General features: G+C 39.9%; 1 protein-coding gene across 1 annotated transcript in view; it reads right to left on the bottom strand.

Moving 5' to 3' along the window:
- Window positions 1–1,282: 1,282 nt before the first annotated feature.
- Window positions 1,283–18,287, bottom strand: part of LOC124780415 (protein furry) — a 1,170,709-nt gene continuing 1,153,704 nt past the window's right edge. The window contains exons 52-53 of the mRNA XM_047253778.1: window positions 2,523–2,623; window positions 1,283–1,701 (exon numbers count right to left, since the gene is read on the bottom strand). Of these exons, the coding sequence (XP_047109734.1) occupies window positions 1,550–1,701; window positions 2,523–2,623 (253 nt within the window). The 3' untranslated portion in view covers window positions 1,283–1,549. The remainder of the gene's footprint in view (window positions 1,702–2,522; window positions 2,624–18,287) is intronic.

The raw sequence follows: 18,287 nt of genomic DNA, 5'->3' as shown, positions 1-18,287 counted from the left end.
AAGGCATGCACCACCTCAGATGTAGTGTGTCTGCCCTGTGGACAGAGGAAGAGAGAGCCACTGTCTTTGTACTATACACTGATGTATTATTTGGAGAAATCTGATGAACACTGAAAAAGCACCAAGTGAAAACTGCCCTTTGCCCACCCAATAAAATACAGGCATTATTAGTGTGTGTCAAAAATGACCTCAATTTGCAGAAGGCCTGGTTATATCAGATTCCATGCCAATGTGGCCAGACATGTATTGGACAACCAGTGTGCACCAGTGAAAATCGATGCTGAGAACACCAGCAGTACTCTCAACAGATGTGCTCCAACAAGCCGGTGATCACTGAGTTCATTTTGTTTGAGAATCATGTGATGGACTACGAATGTACCAGTATTTTAGTACATATTTAAAAGCACTGGGGCAACTTTGTTAGAAAGGCCAGTGAAATTTGCTCCAGGGACAAACTCATCAACTGGAATTGTGGCTATAATCTCAAAAAGACTTAGGAAACAGCACTGGGTCTATATAAGACGACATTCAGGAAACACAATGATCTCACGGCCAGGATGAACAGATTAACTGTACCTAAACAACCACAAACGTTGACTCACACCTTTGGGCTCAGACTGCGTAGGGAACAGTTCATGGGGGAGGGGATCTAAGTCGGCTGCATGCCTCAGGAGCCAAATTCATCAGCGCACATGACAATGATGGCATGTCTGATCGCTGAAATATTATGCCTGTTGGGCACTATGAACCAGCAGTACACCTGTAGACTGTTTGATAAACACATATACTGAGAGAAAATGAAGAATGCCATCCCATGTATTGTCCTTCCTGGCAATATTTTAATTTTTTTCAGAGGTACACATTCTGGACATGGATAAATCACTGTAGGCCTTACACATTGGTATGAAAACATAGTATCTCTGTGTCTCTAATATTCAGTCTAATGTACTGATTTGATTTAGACTGCCCCTCCTCTCCCCTCCCGTTGCTTTGTGAACAATGGTCAATGTGTTGTATAATTTAATTTTTATAATATTCCACCACATGGCTGCAGTTACATCAAATCAGAATGACCAAAGGCTCTTCTGAAAGGTTAAGCATTTCACATTTCTCTTTAACACAGAAAATATAGTTGTTAGTGATCAAACCAACAGACTGATGACCTATTAGTTATTTCTTATTTTGTCTGAACATACTCAACATAAAGGGAAAAATCATGACTATGACACATAGGGATACATGAAAGAATAAAAGCAAAATGAAACAAGAACATGTGCACTGTTGCAACATCTTTACTTTCAGTTGGAACCTAGACAAATTTCTATATGACTCAGTTGCTACTACGATTATTAGAAAGCGTTTGTGACTTCAGTGTTAGACAATATCAAATTCTTTGGTGTAAAACGATTTGCAAAAAATAATAAATAAGAACTGGAACTAGGACTTAAGCAAAAACTTAATTACAGCAAATGTCACACAAATAAGATGAATAAGTTAAGACATAATAAATAATTTGCATTAAGAGATGTATTGCCAAAACAGTCTTGCATCAACATTCAGTCTTGCGAAGTGTTACATCACTGTGATCTTTCAGCTGATTCTCTAGGCCATTAACAGCCTTCAGCACCAGGTATAAGCTTTCCATTAGACGACTAAATGCATCATTCATATCTTGTTCACTCCTTGTCACTACAAATGCATCTAAAAAAAACAGACTTTATTTAAACTCAGTCAGAGTTCACACAAAACAACAATTATAATGCTGAACATAATGCACAACAATGAAAGTGGAGACTATTCTGATTGCAAAAATAAGACATTGAATGTATGACTTCTGAGAGAAATGCACATCCGTTTTCCCATCCCAGCAAAGACAAAAACTGGCTTCACACAGTATGTGACCATTTTCTGATAAGTAAATGCAACTTTTACAAACTGCTAAATCTGGGCAAGTGCCCATCTTTCACTCTCCCCCTCATTCTTAGTTTCCTTAAAAAATCATGTTGTCATCCAGGGTTTTACATTGCCGTGAAAATAAAAGAAAATTAAAATAAAAAAGACTTTGGCATATCAGGGAAAAAGTAAGTGATTTAAATTTAATAGTAAGATTTCACTGCAATGAAAGATGCCTTGATCTTACAGTTGCCACCTTGTGTTGCATATTATATCCATGACACTGTCTGCCCTATTTTTTGATAATACAAAACAAGCTGCTGTTCTGTCAACTTTCTTGATCTCCTCCACCAATCCTAGTTGGTAAGGATTACTGCATAGCAATACTCCAAAACAGAACAGACAAGACCTTACAATTGTTCTAAGTTCAGTTGAAGAGATTTCGATACTTTCATTTTAGCTTACTTTTCTCGCTATGTAGCAGTTTGTGTTAGAAGTGCACTGCTTGGATGAGATACCTGCACTACGTGAATATATATTGCCTTATCCAGTTCTTTAAATACAGTCATTTTTCAGTAAAAAATGTCAGGAACATTTTCTGTAATAATAACTACACAACATATACTGACCTGGTTTCTCATGGGAAAGATGTTTGAAGTACACATTCAAAATTATTGACATGTCATCATCGTCTTGCATGGAAGAAAAAATGTCACCTGACCATGCTCCTCTGCAAAGAAAGAATGTAAGAGTCAGTTTCAATCTGACAGTAGTAAATATTACAATGCAGGAGTTAACAACATACAGAAAATGGAGACAGATCACATTCTCATGCAGACATATGCATGCCCACATCCAAGCGAGCATAGGCGTGTGCATGTTTGCTCACATTCATGCAATGTGTGTGTGCACACCCATAACATACAAGCACGACCACCCCCCCCCCCCCCCCCCCTGTCCCCCCAACTGCCACTACCAATGCCTCCCGCCCTGCACACACAGTAGCTTTTCCTTAAATCCATGTACTGATGAACTGTTGGTCTTGTTCTTTTTTTAATTTACTTTTTTATGCAACAGAGAAATGAAATGGATCACTAGGCACACATTCCTACATGGTTATAAGGTTGGGTGCATCCTTAAGAATCTGCAAGTTAGTTGACCCATAGTTACTACAGCACATTGTCATGAATCATCATTGAGTGATATCCGATATGATTTTTGTTACTGACTGTTGCTGTGTGTGTGTGTGTGTGTGTGTGTGTGTGTGTGTGTGTGTGTGTGTGTGTGTTTTGATAAAACTTGTTTCAAGGAAACTATTGTATACTTTATGGACAGTAGGTACAAAAAATGTGAGGCGTCAGCTGTAACATGACAAGGAAGTAAGAGGGTCTATACGTGATGTGTATTATAGCCCATCAACATGGAATCATTTCTTATTGCAGTGAAGCCTTTTGTCCTGAACGGTATTTCTGATTTAGTTATACTGATTTATTCTCAAAAAATATATAATTCCATAAATATTGTGAGAGAATCCCTGAAAGGCTGGAGCAGAGCTGCCACCAATAATGCCCTTCACAATATTCCATGACAACTAATAGACACTTAATGGTACATAAAATACAAGGGATATTCAATAAGTATTGTAACACAATTTTTGTTGTTGTTGTTGTTGTTGTGAAAGCAGGTTGGTTTTATTCAGGATTCCAATGCACCATATTATTGCCCACTCTCCTGGGTACAAAACCCTTTTTCAAAATCATCTGTTCAATGCAGTAGCCTTATGTCACCTTACTGGGAGGGCCTGTATGCCCACATGGTACCACACTACTAGTCGACATCAGAGCCACCATCTTGTTGCATCAATAATCTCCCAGTCACCCATGTACTGCTTCCCGTGGAGAGCATCCTTCATTAGGCCAAACAGCTAGAAGCTGCAATATTTGGGCTATAGGGTGCATGAGGAAGAACAGTCAAATGAAGTTTTGTGAGCTCCTCTTGGGTGTGTAGACTTGTGTTTTCATGAAGAAGAAGTTCATTTGGATTGTCATAGCGGTAAACATGCTGAAGTCATTTCGTCAGTTGCCTGATAGTAGTACAGGGTGATTCAAAAAGAATACCACAACTTTAAGAATTTAAAACTCTGCAACGACAAAAGGCAGAGCTAAGCACTATCTGTCGGCGAATTAAGGGAGCTATAAAGTTTCATTTAGTTGTACATTTGTTTGCTTGAGGCGCTGTTGACTAGGCGTCAGCGTCAGTTGATGCTAAGATGGCGACCGCTCAACAGAAAGCTTTTTGTGTTATTGAGTACGGCAGAAGTGAATCGACGACAGTTGTTCAGCGTGCATTTCGAACGAAGTACGGTGTTAAACCTCCTGATAGGTGGGGTATTAAACGTTGGTATAAACAGTTTACAGAGAATGGGTGTTTGTACAAAGGGAAAAGTTCTGGACGGCCGAGAACGAGTGATGAAAATGTAGCACGCATCCAGCAAGCATTTGTTCGCAGCCCAGGAAAATCGACTCGCAGAGCTAGCAGAGAGCTACAAATTCCACAATCAACTGTATGGAGAGTCCTACGAAAAAGGTTAGTTATGAAACCTGAACGTCAACTACCCGAGGCGATGGATCGGCCGCCAGGCAGCCCGTGACAGAGCACTTTATCACTGGCCTCCAAGAAGCCCTGATCTTACCCCCTGCGATTTTTTCTTATGGGGGTATGTTAAGGATATGGTGTTTCGGCCACCTCTCCCAGCCACCATTGATGATTTGAAACGAGAAATAACAGCAGCTATCCAAACTGTTACGCCTGATATGCTACAGAGAGTGTGGAACGAGTTGGAGTATCGGGTTGATATTGCTCGAGTGTCTGGAGGGGGCCATATTGAACATCTCTGAACTTGTTTTTGAGTGAAAAAAAAAACCTTTTTAAATACTCTTTGTAATGATATATAACAGAAGGTTATATTATGTTTCTTTCATTAAATACACATTTTTAAAGTTGTGGTATTCTTTTTGAATCACCCTGTACAATACACTTCAGAGTTGTCTGCTGCACCATGAGGGGAACATTAAACACAATAACTCCTTCGGTATCCCAGATGACCACTGCCATGACCTTACCAGCTGAGGATGCAGCTCTGAACTTTTTCTTCAGACAAGAAGTAGTGGTGGTGGTGCCACTCTATTTTTTTCCAGTCCGAAGTGACAAGCCCACGTTTCATCACCTGTGATGACATCTGACAAGAAATTGTCACGATCAGTCTCATGAGAAGCACGCCATTCAGAATAGATGGTCCTTCATTGCTCTTTTTAGTCTTCTGTGATTGTGATTCATTGATCACCTCGAATGAGAGTGTCTGCACGTTCCAACATTGCAGGACTCTCAGCTGTGTGCGACTGGCCAGCACATGGTAGATCAGACAGGTTTGCGTGACATTGTTACAACGGTGATAGATGCTTCGCTCAATGACTCGCCATGCTTTTGTTCACTGCCAGGTCTCTGTAAACATTCTGCAAGTGTCTATGATGTCTTTGATGGTAAGATTCCCTGCCAAAAGAAACTCAATGGCAGCTCTCTGCTTGGAATGAACCTTCATTATGGATGTCATTTTGAGGGATACGTATAGCACTGCCACATATCAGAACTTCGTAAAACTATAGGGGCTGAAGTAGATATATTCCACAATGTCCCACAACAAATCCTCCATTTTTTCAACCCAAATTGGCTGAAAAAAAAAATGTGCACTGGCAGATACCAGAATGCTAGAAGAAGTCATGTACCATACTAGAAACACTGAAATTGATGGAAGGTGTTACACTGATTAGAGTAAGTGTTTGACACATAAATTAGCACTTTTATATTCGTTTCTTGATTGGGCCCTAAGTTCTTCTTAAGCACTTAATATGGTAAAATTTGTATTTGTATAATGTCAAATCCAATGATGGTTCAGACTCCATGTTAAACAGTTTTCATGTCCATAAATGAGTGGTTTACTGGTTAGAGAAATTGCTCTATTTCAACTGATACATACTGAATAAAGAAAGGGAAAGATGCAACAAGGAGGATTTGAAGACATTTGCGTGTGTATGTATGAGGGAATGAGAGAGGGGCAGATTACAATGACATGACAAAGAAATATATATTTTATTCAACACAAGTAACTCATCACGAACAGGTAAAGTAAAGTATATTTGTCAAGGAAATAAACTGATTTACATAAACTCCCTTACACCATATGCACAACACACCATAAAAGTTCACAGTTTTGATTCCTCACATTTATTAAATTCAAATGGCTCCGAGCACTATGGGACTCAACTGCTGTGGTCATCAGTCCCCTAGAACTTAGAACTACTTAAACCTAACTAACCTAAGGACACCACACACATCCATGCCCGAGGCAGGATTCGAACCTGCGACCGTAGCAGTCACACGGTTCCGGACTGCGCGCCTAGAACCGCGAGACCACCGCGGCCGGCCACATTTAATACTTCATTTGCTAGACAGTACATTAGAGAATCAGTTCAGTCTGAGCAAAATAACTGCAACAGATACACAAAATTTTCCTATTATGTGAGACACTTTATTGGATGAATTTAAGACATTTTAAATATGTTAGTATTCATGAAAATACATGTTCCAATACCAAAACTGTTAACTACTAACTGAAAAGCAATAAATCACAACAATGCCAATTGTGTTAATTATTCCTATGTAAGTAGAACAAGGACAAGGAACAGTTGAACTTAAAACTCAAAGCTGATCCGGTAGTAACACAGACATACTTAGGGCAAAAGAGAGCTGCAGCTGGCAGCAGTAAAATCAATAGGCTAGACAAGTGGAGTATGATCAAACTTGCCAAATCAGGCAAGAGGTTTAAGAGAAATTTCAGGGAGGCTAGTTTTGATCTAGAAATATCCAACAGCTTCAATGTAGCATGAGGACAAGTATGTGCAGCCACCTGAAGGAGTTGAAGAACACCATGACAAGACAGGGGAAAAGTGCAAGTTGAGGCCTAGTAGTAGCCAGAGGCTTAAAAGACCCAAAGATCATCCTCGTAGGGAGTAGTCAAGGGATGGCAATGCCCATATAGAGCTCCCTGGGTAGAGGCTACATCTACATCTACATCAATACTCTGCAAATCACATTTAAGTGCCTGGCAGAGGGTTCATTGAACCACCTTCATATTTCACTATTATTCCAATCTCATGTAGCGTGCAGAAAGAACGAACACGTATACCTTTCCGTATGAGCCCTGATTTCCGTTATTTTATCGTGGTGATCATTTCTCCCCGTGTAGGTTTGTGCCAACAAAATATTTTCACATTAGGAGGAGAAAGTTGGTGATTGGAATTTCGTGACAAGATTCTGTTGCAATGAAAAATGCCCTTTTTTAATGATTTCCAGCCCAAATCCTGTATCATTTCAGTGACACTCTCTCCCATATTTCACAACAATACAAAATGTGCTGCCCTTCTTTGAACTTTTTCGATGTACTCTGTCAGTGCTATCTGGTAGTGTGGGCAGTCTCCTTAGTAGATCAGTTACATTTTCTAAGTGTCCTGCCAATAAAACACAGTCTTTGGTTAGCCTTCCCCACAACATTTTCTATGTGTTACTTCCAATTAAAGTTGTTCGTAATTGTAATTCCTAGGTATATAGTTGAATTTATGGTCTTTAGATTTGACTTTTTTATCATGTAACTGAAGTTTAATGGAATCCTTTTAGCACTCACGTGGATGACCTCACACTTTTCGTTACTGAAGGTCAACTGCCAATTTTCACACCATTCAGTAACTGATAATTTACTTCTAAATTAAACTGCTTTTCCTGAAATACATGTGTGTCCCATAAGAAATAATTCACCTGATTATGGCAGTCCAACAGCAGCAATAAAGCATTACCATTAATCAGTTCTAACTAAGAAGGGAACTATATAATTTCACAAAATCATGATTGTTGAATCCACAGACAATAAATTTATTTATTTTCTAAAAATATTTTGTCAACATTATGAAACTGGTTTTCCCTTGCAATGGGTCAGGAATCAGTTCAGTGGAAACCTAGGGAAAGTATGGGGAATGTCTGGAATAAGTGTATCTTGTGCCAGAAATAAGAGAGCTTTATTTAATGCAGAAGACTATGTCTAATCAAGAATTAAAGGGGCACTTCAAGCAATATCAAAAATTCTTTACAATGCCACAACAAAGAAAAGGCAGTTTGGACCACTATTAGATATGAAACAAATTTGGTAAAGTAAATGATTCATTCAACACTCTGACAACAGTAGCAAGATAAACAGATGACATTTAATTCAATTAATTGGTCAATGAATTCTCCCAAATAGTAGCTGAAAACATAAGGACAAAAATGGACAATCAAAAGCAGATACCTTAGACATACTGAGACAGACAGCCACCATCAAACATTTGTTTTACCAAATCGTCTGTTAAAAGATATCATGAAAATTGCGGTGTCACTGAGAAGCAGAAACTCTTCTGGTTTTATTGCAATTTCAATCAAGTATTAAAATCTTGTACTTATTAAGATGGAGATAAGGAAGTGACCTCTAATTATAGATTCATTTCCCTCCTTCCCATATCCACAAAATTCTTGTGTAGGCAGCTTGCAATATAATACCAAACCACATCTCTGACAATGGCATTTTAATATCAACTCAGTTTGGCTTCCCTAAAAACTTTTCTACTGAGAAAGCGATATGTGATCTCATGAACTCAGTTATGGTAGAACTAAACAAGAAAAATTACTTTGTTGTCATTGTCTGTGATCTTGTCCAAAGTCATTAACTGTGTACACCATAAAATTCTATTAAGGGAACTAAAGAAGACATACAAAATTGTTAAGGCTTTCGTGGCCACATGTTGACAAACTGCCTATTGGCTTCTGTCTGGGGGTCTTCGGCCAATGTTCATCTAATGATTTTACTGACATTTCGCCAGCACGATTGGCTGGCACTGTCAAAGCTTCAGCCTCCATTGTTGGTGGTGAACTGGAGCTGAGCTCACGGCCGCAGACTATATGTACCTGGTGCACCAACGTCTCTGGGCTTCTCCACGGTCATTTCTGGTGCGGTTCTCCTCTTGCTACCTGTAATGGTCGTTCGCTGCAGTGCGGGAAGCCAGGATCCATTTACCTTAATGCTTTCCTCTTTCTTGTTGAAACTGTTCATGTGTTTTTGTATTTCTACAGCTTCTCTGAACAAGCGCGTGGGATAGTGCTTCTCAACAGCCAGAACTTCCATGTCAGCGAATTTTATTACGTGGTTGGTCTCACTCAGTGCGTGCTCTGCCACGGCCGATTTCTCCACCTGCCCAGATCTGCAATGTCACTTATGTTCTTTTATCCTGGTGTTGACTGATTGTCCAATCATTCTGACAAACTTTTCCGCATGTGCTTGGTATACGGTATATTACTGACATTGCAAGTGGGTCCTTTTTCTCCTTTGCCGATCTATGACACTCTTTGATCTTCCTTGTTGGTTTGAAAATTGTCTATACGCCATGTTTGCGCAAATACAACATGCTTACAAGAAACATTTCCTTCACATGAATGACCTCTATCTTAGCAACAGAAAAAAAGAGTGTCCCATTAATAAATGACATCATAAATAAGCCTAAACTCAGAGTGGGGAAACACTAAATACGGTGTGCTGCAAGGTTTCATGCTTGGCTTCACCTGTTCTTGGTCAACATAAATAATTTACCTGGGACATTGGAGGACTCTTCAAATACTTTGATGTTTGCTGATGGCACAAGTATAGTTTCAACAATAATCTTTCAAACAATAATCTTTCAAAGACTCATGTCATCCAGCTCCAAATAAAGAAAAAGAAATAGAGGCCAAAAAGCACACAATGAATGAGGCTCCATGTGCGGTGTTTTTAGATATCTGGATGGATAATATGAGTAAACTGAGTGGCAACCAGCACATGAGCAAATTAACAAAAAAGCTCAGTTCTTCCTGCTTTGGACCAAGAAATACCTCTCACTGGGTTGAGCTGCATATGGGAGTGCTAGCATACAGTACATACTTTTACTCAATATTGTTCTACAGTGTAACCTTCTAGGGCAATGCGACTAAGGCCAAAAGATAGATGTTCTAAAAAGGTGTGGAGTAAGAATATTGTGTAAAGTTAATTGGACATTTTGCAGACAGCTCTTCATGGGTCTAAGCCACGCCAAAACAATGGTATTCTGGCTAATGACAAGACCTAATTTAGGATGAACTCTGAAATTCACAACCACACTTCCAAAGGTAAAAATCATTTCCATATATAGTATGCATTTCTTGCTATGATCCAGATTGGAGTTTTACACTCTGGTGCAAAATCCCGTAACAAGTTGTCATCATCAGACATCAGATAGGAAAATCCCCAGATATTAAAAAAAGATATCTCATGAGCTCCTTGTTCTACAGTGTATCAGAATCTTTGGCTAGGGATCAGGGATATAGATTCTGCTTAACAGTAATGATTATATTAAACAGCTCTTGACTTTGCCAGTATATAGACAGCCAACAGTGTTAACCCGTAACAAGTTGTCATCATCAGACATCAGATAGGAAAATCCCCAGATATTAAAAAAAGATATCTCATGAGCTCCTTGTTCTACAGTGCACCAGAATCTTTGGCTAGGGATCAGGGATATAGATTCTGCTTAACATTAATGATTATATTAAACAGATCTTGACTTTGCCAGTATATAGACAGCCAACTGTGTTAAACTGCCAGTATATAGACAGCCAACAGTGTTATGAGTAAAGAAGCATAAATGATTTATTTGAAGTATTACATAAAACATGTAGTTGAATAGTTAAAGTGTGCTTACTATGTCACATAGGCTATTTGAATTCACCCACCTGATACTAGTTTCCTTGAACTCTGGAGGTGGGAACTTGTCCTCCAACAAGTCATTGCATCCTGACACACTCCTGGATTTAATCTCTAGTAACACACACCAGCTCTCTTTTTTCCTTTGAATTTTATGTATATAGTGCCCAGTTAACTGGAGACACTGAAATGTCTCAAAAACTACACATCAGATCAAAAAAGTTATAATTCCAATTTGTTTGTCTCACAGTGGACCATCCAATGATACCACAGTCAACCTGCCACCACACCCAGTGCCTGGGTGGCAACTTTGAAACCTTCAATGGGAACCCCCAATTTTTATTACAGGTTATTATTCAACAACAAAATCTACAAACATTCTGTCTAAAGCATTGTCTTCATTTCAGCACAGATGGCACTGTGATTGGAGGAATATAAATGGGTATACAATTGTAATTTATGACATGCTACTCAATGGTACTAGAATATCTGACGGCACGTGGCACCCCACCTCCATGCTGCAAGGGTAGGACAGGCCAGTATTTCATAACTTCTAATTGGAAACCCCATTCACAATGTTATATTCATCTGACATATCAAACAATGGACTACTTGACGTGCCACCATGGCCTTTTAGTGAACTACAACGTATCATAACAGGCAGTGCACTGCAACTGGAGCTCATGTACTGTGCAGATGTAGAACAGATAGTGGCTCTGAACATTACAATACTTGCACACTGTTTATTGCCTGCACATCTACCTAGCATTTGGAGAACAGATGTGCTAGTGGATGATGAACGTTGCAATGACAGAAGAAGATTTACAGAGAATGTAGGAGAAATGTTGTGGCTGCTGTTGCCTTGAATGCCAAGCATTTTCCAGAGAAAGCTTACTCTTGTTTATTCTCTTACAAGGTTGTGAACACTTTATGTCTGATGGCAGCGTACAGACTGGCAAAAAGAAATGAGGCCAATGGTTTACAGGTGAAGGTAATGAAATAGCTGTACTAGTGGCAGTGCACCACAACCCATGGATATGCACCCAGCAATTACACCACTATCCTAGTATGTCTGTAGGTAGTATTGTCACAATACTGCATCATCGTATCATCCATACCACGTGTCACTACATAAAGAACTTCATGATGCCAATTTCCATAATCAGGTATTATTCTGTGAATAGGCACATCAACAAATGCAAGCGACTCCTACGTTTTTTGTCAAGGTCTTATTTTCTGATGGGTCTACACTCACAAACCACGGTAGCATTAACCAGCATAACAAGCTTACTGGAGTAAAAGCAATCCCCATTGGTTAAAGCAAGTTGCCCATCAATGTCCTTGGTCAGTTAACGTATGGTGTGGTATTATGGGGAACACACCCATTGGTGCATATATTACTGACACCATATTGAAGCGATGCAAATATTAAACATTTCTGGAACAGGATGTTGCCCTGGATGTTCGACAAGACGTGGTTTCAGTATGATGGTTGCCCAGCGCATTACGCAACTAATGCATGGGAAATATTAATCCCTGTTTACACTGGCCGGTGGATCAGCAGAGGTGATGCTATTAATTTGTGCACTAGGTCACCAGATTTAATATTGCTGGATTTCTTTCTGTGGTGATATTTAAAAGGTAAGATATACCAGCAAGTACCAACAGGCCGTGAAGATTGATTGCATCAGAAATGCCTGTGCCGACATTCCTGCAGGTATGCTTCTATTCTGTGTATGGTCATTTGAAAAGCGAATCACTAAGTGTATTGAAGAGGGTGGTACTACATTTGAACACTTACTCTAATTGGAAAATCAAGAGTAGCGTTCGCCTCAAGCCATGGCCACAGTGGCGAATCGAGTAGTTCCCTGTTTAATATGCCACAGAAATATATGTTGCAAATAGAGTTTCCAATTAGAAGTTATGAGATATTGGCCTGTCCTACCATCACAGAATGGAGGTGGGGTCCCATGTGCCACTGGGTATTCAAGGGTCATTGAGTAGAATGCTGTAAATTACAATTGTGTACCCATTTCTATTACTCACATTAAAACACCATATGTGGTGAAATGAAGAAAATTCTTCACACAAAACATATGTAGATTTCGCCTTAGGATCTTAATCTGAAATAAAATGCAGGGGTACTCATTGAAGATTTTAAGGTTTCCCCCTGCCACCCACACACGGCCTGGGATGGGGGGTCAACAAAATGGAATTATAACTTTTTTTGATCTGATAAGTATCTTTTGAGATATTTCAATGTCTTCAGTCAAAATAAACATCTTGTATAATGACTCTTTTTTTCTTCCATAATTTGTAATTGCACTATTCACCTCTCTTCTCCAATCTGTCTCTAATATTCACTCTGTTCTTCTATCAACTGTGGACTGAAGCTGGCACAGAGCTTACAAATGTCCCATGTCTGACCTACTCTCTCTGATCCCTGTCCCTTCATCTTTGTCTACCTTCATCTTGACTAAAACAATATCATGACATGAACATATTGCTACTTACCACACAGAGAAGGCACTGAATGACAGAGAGCCCCAAACTATTCTTTTCATGATATTACTGTCATTCCATTCTGAACTTTCAACAGTTTGATTTTGCCTACCAGCTTTCCTTCCATCTCACAAACCAGTGCTGCTTTCCTTTGTTACTGTTCACTAACACATTACTTTACTCACTGTCTGTCCTTTCCTTTCTCCTCTTTCCTGTGTTCTGCTGTCACCTTCCATTTTCTATTTCTGAAGGAGGACTTTTTGTTCAAAAGCTTAAATGTTTGGTAGTCTTTTCATTGTGCCTGCCTGCAACTTGACACCTCTCTATGTGGTGGGTAGTAATCTATCCTTTCCCTAACATTTATATCCCATTCTGGACTCACTGTTTCATCTGCAATACAGGTGGATCGCTCTCATCATGGGGTCTGAGTGACCTGGTCCTCCTTTTTATCCTCTTCCAATCTATCCATCTCTCATGTTCAAGGATGGAACTTGAAATGCCATAATGTGTACGCATGTTACACGGATGAGTCCAGTTTGTCTCACTGGAGGGCAGCAATTGATGAAGAACTAAAGTGATTGGCTGGGGCCTACTGACAGGTCAATAGGAGGTGGACTATTGAGAGAGGAGAGGATAATGTGTGTGTATGGCTTGTTGGAACTGGAATGAAAGGTTTATGGAGAATCACAATAAGATTTGATGTATTTTTCATAATTTGGTTTCACATGTGGCTATTTGTCTTTATTTTTAATGGAAGTAAACCTGAAGTAAAATTAGCTTTTGAGTATTGAATGTTGTCAGCATATTTACTGATGTGATGTAACAATAAAATTATGTAAAGGAAGAATTTGTTGTTGATGACAATTAGCTAGTTTTCCCTTACTTCCTGTGATCATAAACATTAAAGAAAAAATAGAATGCTGATTAAAGTAAATGTGTAAAATTAAAAATAACATAAGAAAATTTTCAGATACCTATTTATTAACACTTACATTTGCTAATCAATTCTGATATCATGGCTTTTGTAAGTGTCAAAATTTGGAAATTCTTGACCAGCAGTTAACAGCAAATAACCTTAAAATGTACTAATTAAATTTCAAAGTGGTTGTTGTTGTTGTTGTTGTTGTTGTTGTGGTATTCAGTCCTGAGGCTGTTTTGATGCAGTTCTCCATGCTACTCTATCCTGTGCAAGCTTCTTCATCTCCCAGTACTTGCTGCAACCTACATCCTTCTGAATCTGCTTAGTGTATTCATCTGTTGGTCTCCCTCTACGATTTTTACTCTCCACACTGCTGTCCAATGCTAAATTTGTGATCCCTTGATGCCTTAGAACATGTCCTACCAACCAGTCCCTTCTTCTTGTCAAGTTGCGCCACTAACTCCTCTTCTCCCCAATTCTATTCAATACCTCCTCATTAGTTATGTGATCTACCCATCTAACCTTCAGCATTCTTCTGTAGTACCAAATTTCAAAAGCTTCTATTCTCTTCTTGTCCAAACTATTTATCGTCCATGTTTCACTTCCATACATGGCTACACTCCATACAAATACTTTCAGAAACGACTTCGAAACACTTAAATCAATACTCGATGTTAACAAATTTCTCTTCTTCAGAAATGCTTTCCTTCCCATTGCCAGTCTACATTTTATATCCTCTCTACTTCGACCATCATCAGTTATTTTGCTCCCCAAATAGCAAAATTCCTTTACCACTTTCAGCGTCTCATTTCCTAATCTAATACCCTCAACATCACCCGACTTAGTTCGACTACATTCCATTATCCTCGTTTTGCTTTTGTTGATGTTCATCTTATATCCTCCCTTCAAGACACCATCCATTCCGTTCAACTGCTCTTCCAAGTCCTTTGCTGTCTCAGACAGAATTACAATGTCATCGGTGAACCTCAAGTTTTTATTTCTTCTCCATGGATTTTAATACCTACACCAAATTTTTCTTTTGTTTCTTCCACAGCTTGCTCAATACACAGATTGAATAACTTCGGGGATAGGCTACAACCCTGACTCACTCCCTTCCCAACCGCTGCTTCCCTTTCATGCCCCTTGACTCTTATAACTGCCATCTGGTTTCTGTACAAATTGTAAATAGCCTATCGCAGTGTGTCATGCTGCAACTGGATGTTGACAGGGAGACAGCAGAATTCCCGCTGGATACTGGTGTGGCTGCGCCCCTAATTAATGGGGATACTTAGTGGCGCATTGGCTTCCCACTGCTGCTTGCACAATGTCTCCAAATGATGATGTAGAATGGCCAGTTGATCCTGCTGTAGCAAGCAAAGTACAAAAATGTAGCTTGGCAACTAACCTTGCCACACACCGTCAGGTGGCTTGTGGAGTATGGATGTAGATGTAGAACCTTGCTTGTGGTTTAATTCTTAGATGACTAACATTTTTGGTCTCAACCCTTTTGCACTTTTTGGGTTCCAAATTCAGGATCAGGTAAATCAACTGGGTGCATTGTGTGAAAATTTCAAACAGTTGTTTGCACCTACATTAGGTTGTGCTGTGAATTTACAGGCACACATCTCTTTGAAGCATAAGGTAGTGCCTAAGTTCTGTAGAGCCCATCTAATATCGTTCACTATGCACATACAAGTTAAGTCAGAAATAGACAATTTGCAAAATCTGGGTGTTACCTCATCAGTCTTGTCTAATCAGTGAGCAATGCCTATGGTTATTGTACAAAAGCCTAATGGGTCACTTCGGATCTGTGGTGATTTTAAATCTACCTTTAATGCCCAATCAAATGTTAATTTGAAACCAATCCCAATGCAAGAGGAACTGTTAGCTAAATTGGTGGAAGGTCACTATTTTTCAAAAGTTGATCTCGCTGATGCATATTTTCAGTTACCTGTTGATGAGCCTACAAAACAGTTACTAGTGATTGGCATGTACACTTATAACAGACTGCCATTTGGGGTCGCTAGTGCCCCTGTAATTTTTCAGAGGTATCTAGAACAGTTCATCCAGGACATCCCTAATTGTGTCAATTATTTGGATGATTTGTTAGTAAGGGGGGGTCAAGCAGAAGCATCAATTGCAATTTACAACTGCTGTATGAGCAGCTGTAAGCCAATGGCCTACATTGTCATCTTGCCATGTGTAGTTCCTCTCAGCTGAGAGTCAAGTATTTGAGCCACATATTAAGCAAAGATGGCTTACACCCATGCAAGACCATGTGACTGCCATTATTAATTTACCAGTGCCTAAGAATCTTCAAGAATTGGAGTCTTTTCTGAAAAAAGTCAATTATTATGACACGTTCATTCCAAATCCTCTTCATATTTCTCATTTGCTTACCCAGTTACATAAAAAGAGTGTTCTGTTTGTGTGGTCAGAGGCATGTCAATGGATGTTCGTTCAACTTAAAAAGTGCCTTAGCTTGGACCCTTGTTTGACAATGTTCCTGCTGGGTAAACGGTTGACACTGGCCACAGATGCTGTCTTGTCACACAAATTTGCCGATGGCATGGAACTATCTATTGTGTTTACATCTAGCAACTCAGCACAGTAGAATTATTCATAGATCAAAAAAGTGATGTTGGGCAAATTTATGGTGTCCAGAAGTTCAATGTCTACCACTATGGTACCAAGTTTCATCTGATTATGGATCACAAACTCCTCTGCCATTGTCTGGCACTCACACAAAACTTCTGGACAAAACGGCACAATGGCTGCAGTGGTGGGCACTGTTTCATAGTAACTACACTTATGTCTCATTTACTGTGTGGCCCTGATGTTGATTTTGCAGACATCAAACACTGTGTTTTGCCTTGGACACGAACCAGTGGCACACCCTTGATGAATTTCCCTTTACAGCAGGTGAAATATTGGCAAAGACAAACCAGAGCCTCCTCCTTTACAGGGTGTTGTCTGTGGTGCAGCTGGCCTGAACATTTGTCTAAAGATGCGGACACACAATGGCACACTTATTTTTCCCTCAGGCACAGAGTTAATGTTACAGAAGGAAACATTTTGTAGCCACGGATGACACAGAATGTTGAAAGGTTGTCCATCCAGCGTGCCATCCCTGCATATTTCAATACCTCCACACTGCACACTGGAGAATGTACCCAATGAAAGCAATGACATGATGTCACGTGTACTGGCCAGGCATAGATGCCACCATTGAACGTAATCAGTTGGCCAAGTAAAATGTTTTAACTCATGGCCACACTCTGACCAGCCACAACAAAGAGTACATGTATATTTTCACCAGCCCCTTCTAGGGAGCAGTGCGATTGTTGTCTGTTAATGCCCTTTTGAATTTCCGGCTTGTACTGTGGATGTCTACAACATCCTCTGAGACCACAGTCTGGGCCTTACCTACTATCTTTGCTATACAAGAGGTGCCCCAGCTATATTGGTCTCCAACAATGACCCATAATTTACGGCTTCGGTGTTTTGAGACTTTTGTAGACATAATGTTATCAACGCTCTTCCAATTTGAAAACTGAGCAGTTGGTCACGACTTTCAAATCGCAGATGAAAAAAATCTTGACATTGGCAAACTCAAGGGATGCACCAATCAGCTTCCTGGCCATGTACCAGTCCGCATCTGTCAATGGACGTGGCCAAGATTTTGCACAGGCATTGACCAAGTACCCTGTTTGACCTGCATTTGGTGGTGTGGGCTCTGTGCCTCTGCATCCAGCCACATTATCATCCCAGCTCTCACTTCGCAAGCAGTATGACCTGTCATGACAACCAACTTCGCCCGCAGTATGACCTGTCACCCCTAACCCTTCTCAGACATAGATGGAGTAACACCTGTGGACTAATCGCAAAACCACACCAGTCTCTGGGCCTACTCCTTCCATCACCAACCCAGAGCGAGGTGTTGACGGGAAGCAGATACTGACAAGCAATGGGAGTGATGTAAGTGGGTAACCTCCCCATGCATGGTTCCTGTTCCTACCACTGGTTCCACCCACTCTAAATGATCACAAGACCTTGCATGTTCTTGGGATGAGATGCCAATGGAGAACAACCCTTAGGTACCACCCCTGCCACATGCAAAGG

This window comes from Schistocerca piceifrons, chromosome 1, assembly GCF_021461385.2.
Source record: "Schistocerca piceifrons isolate TAMUIC-IGC-003096 chromosome 1, iqSchPice1.1, whole genome shotgun sequence".
Classification (NCBI taxonomy): Eukaryota; Metazoa; Arthropoda; class Insecta; order Orthoptera; family Acrididae; genus Schistocerca; species Schistocerca piceifrons.
Note: the sequence above shows the minus strand (reverse complement) of the source record. Positions and strands in the feature narration are given on the sequence as shown.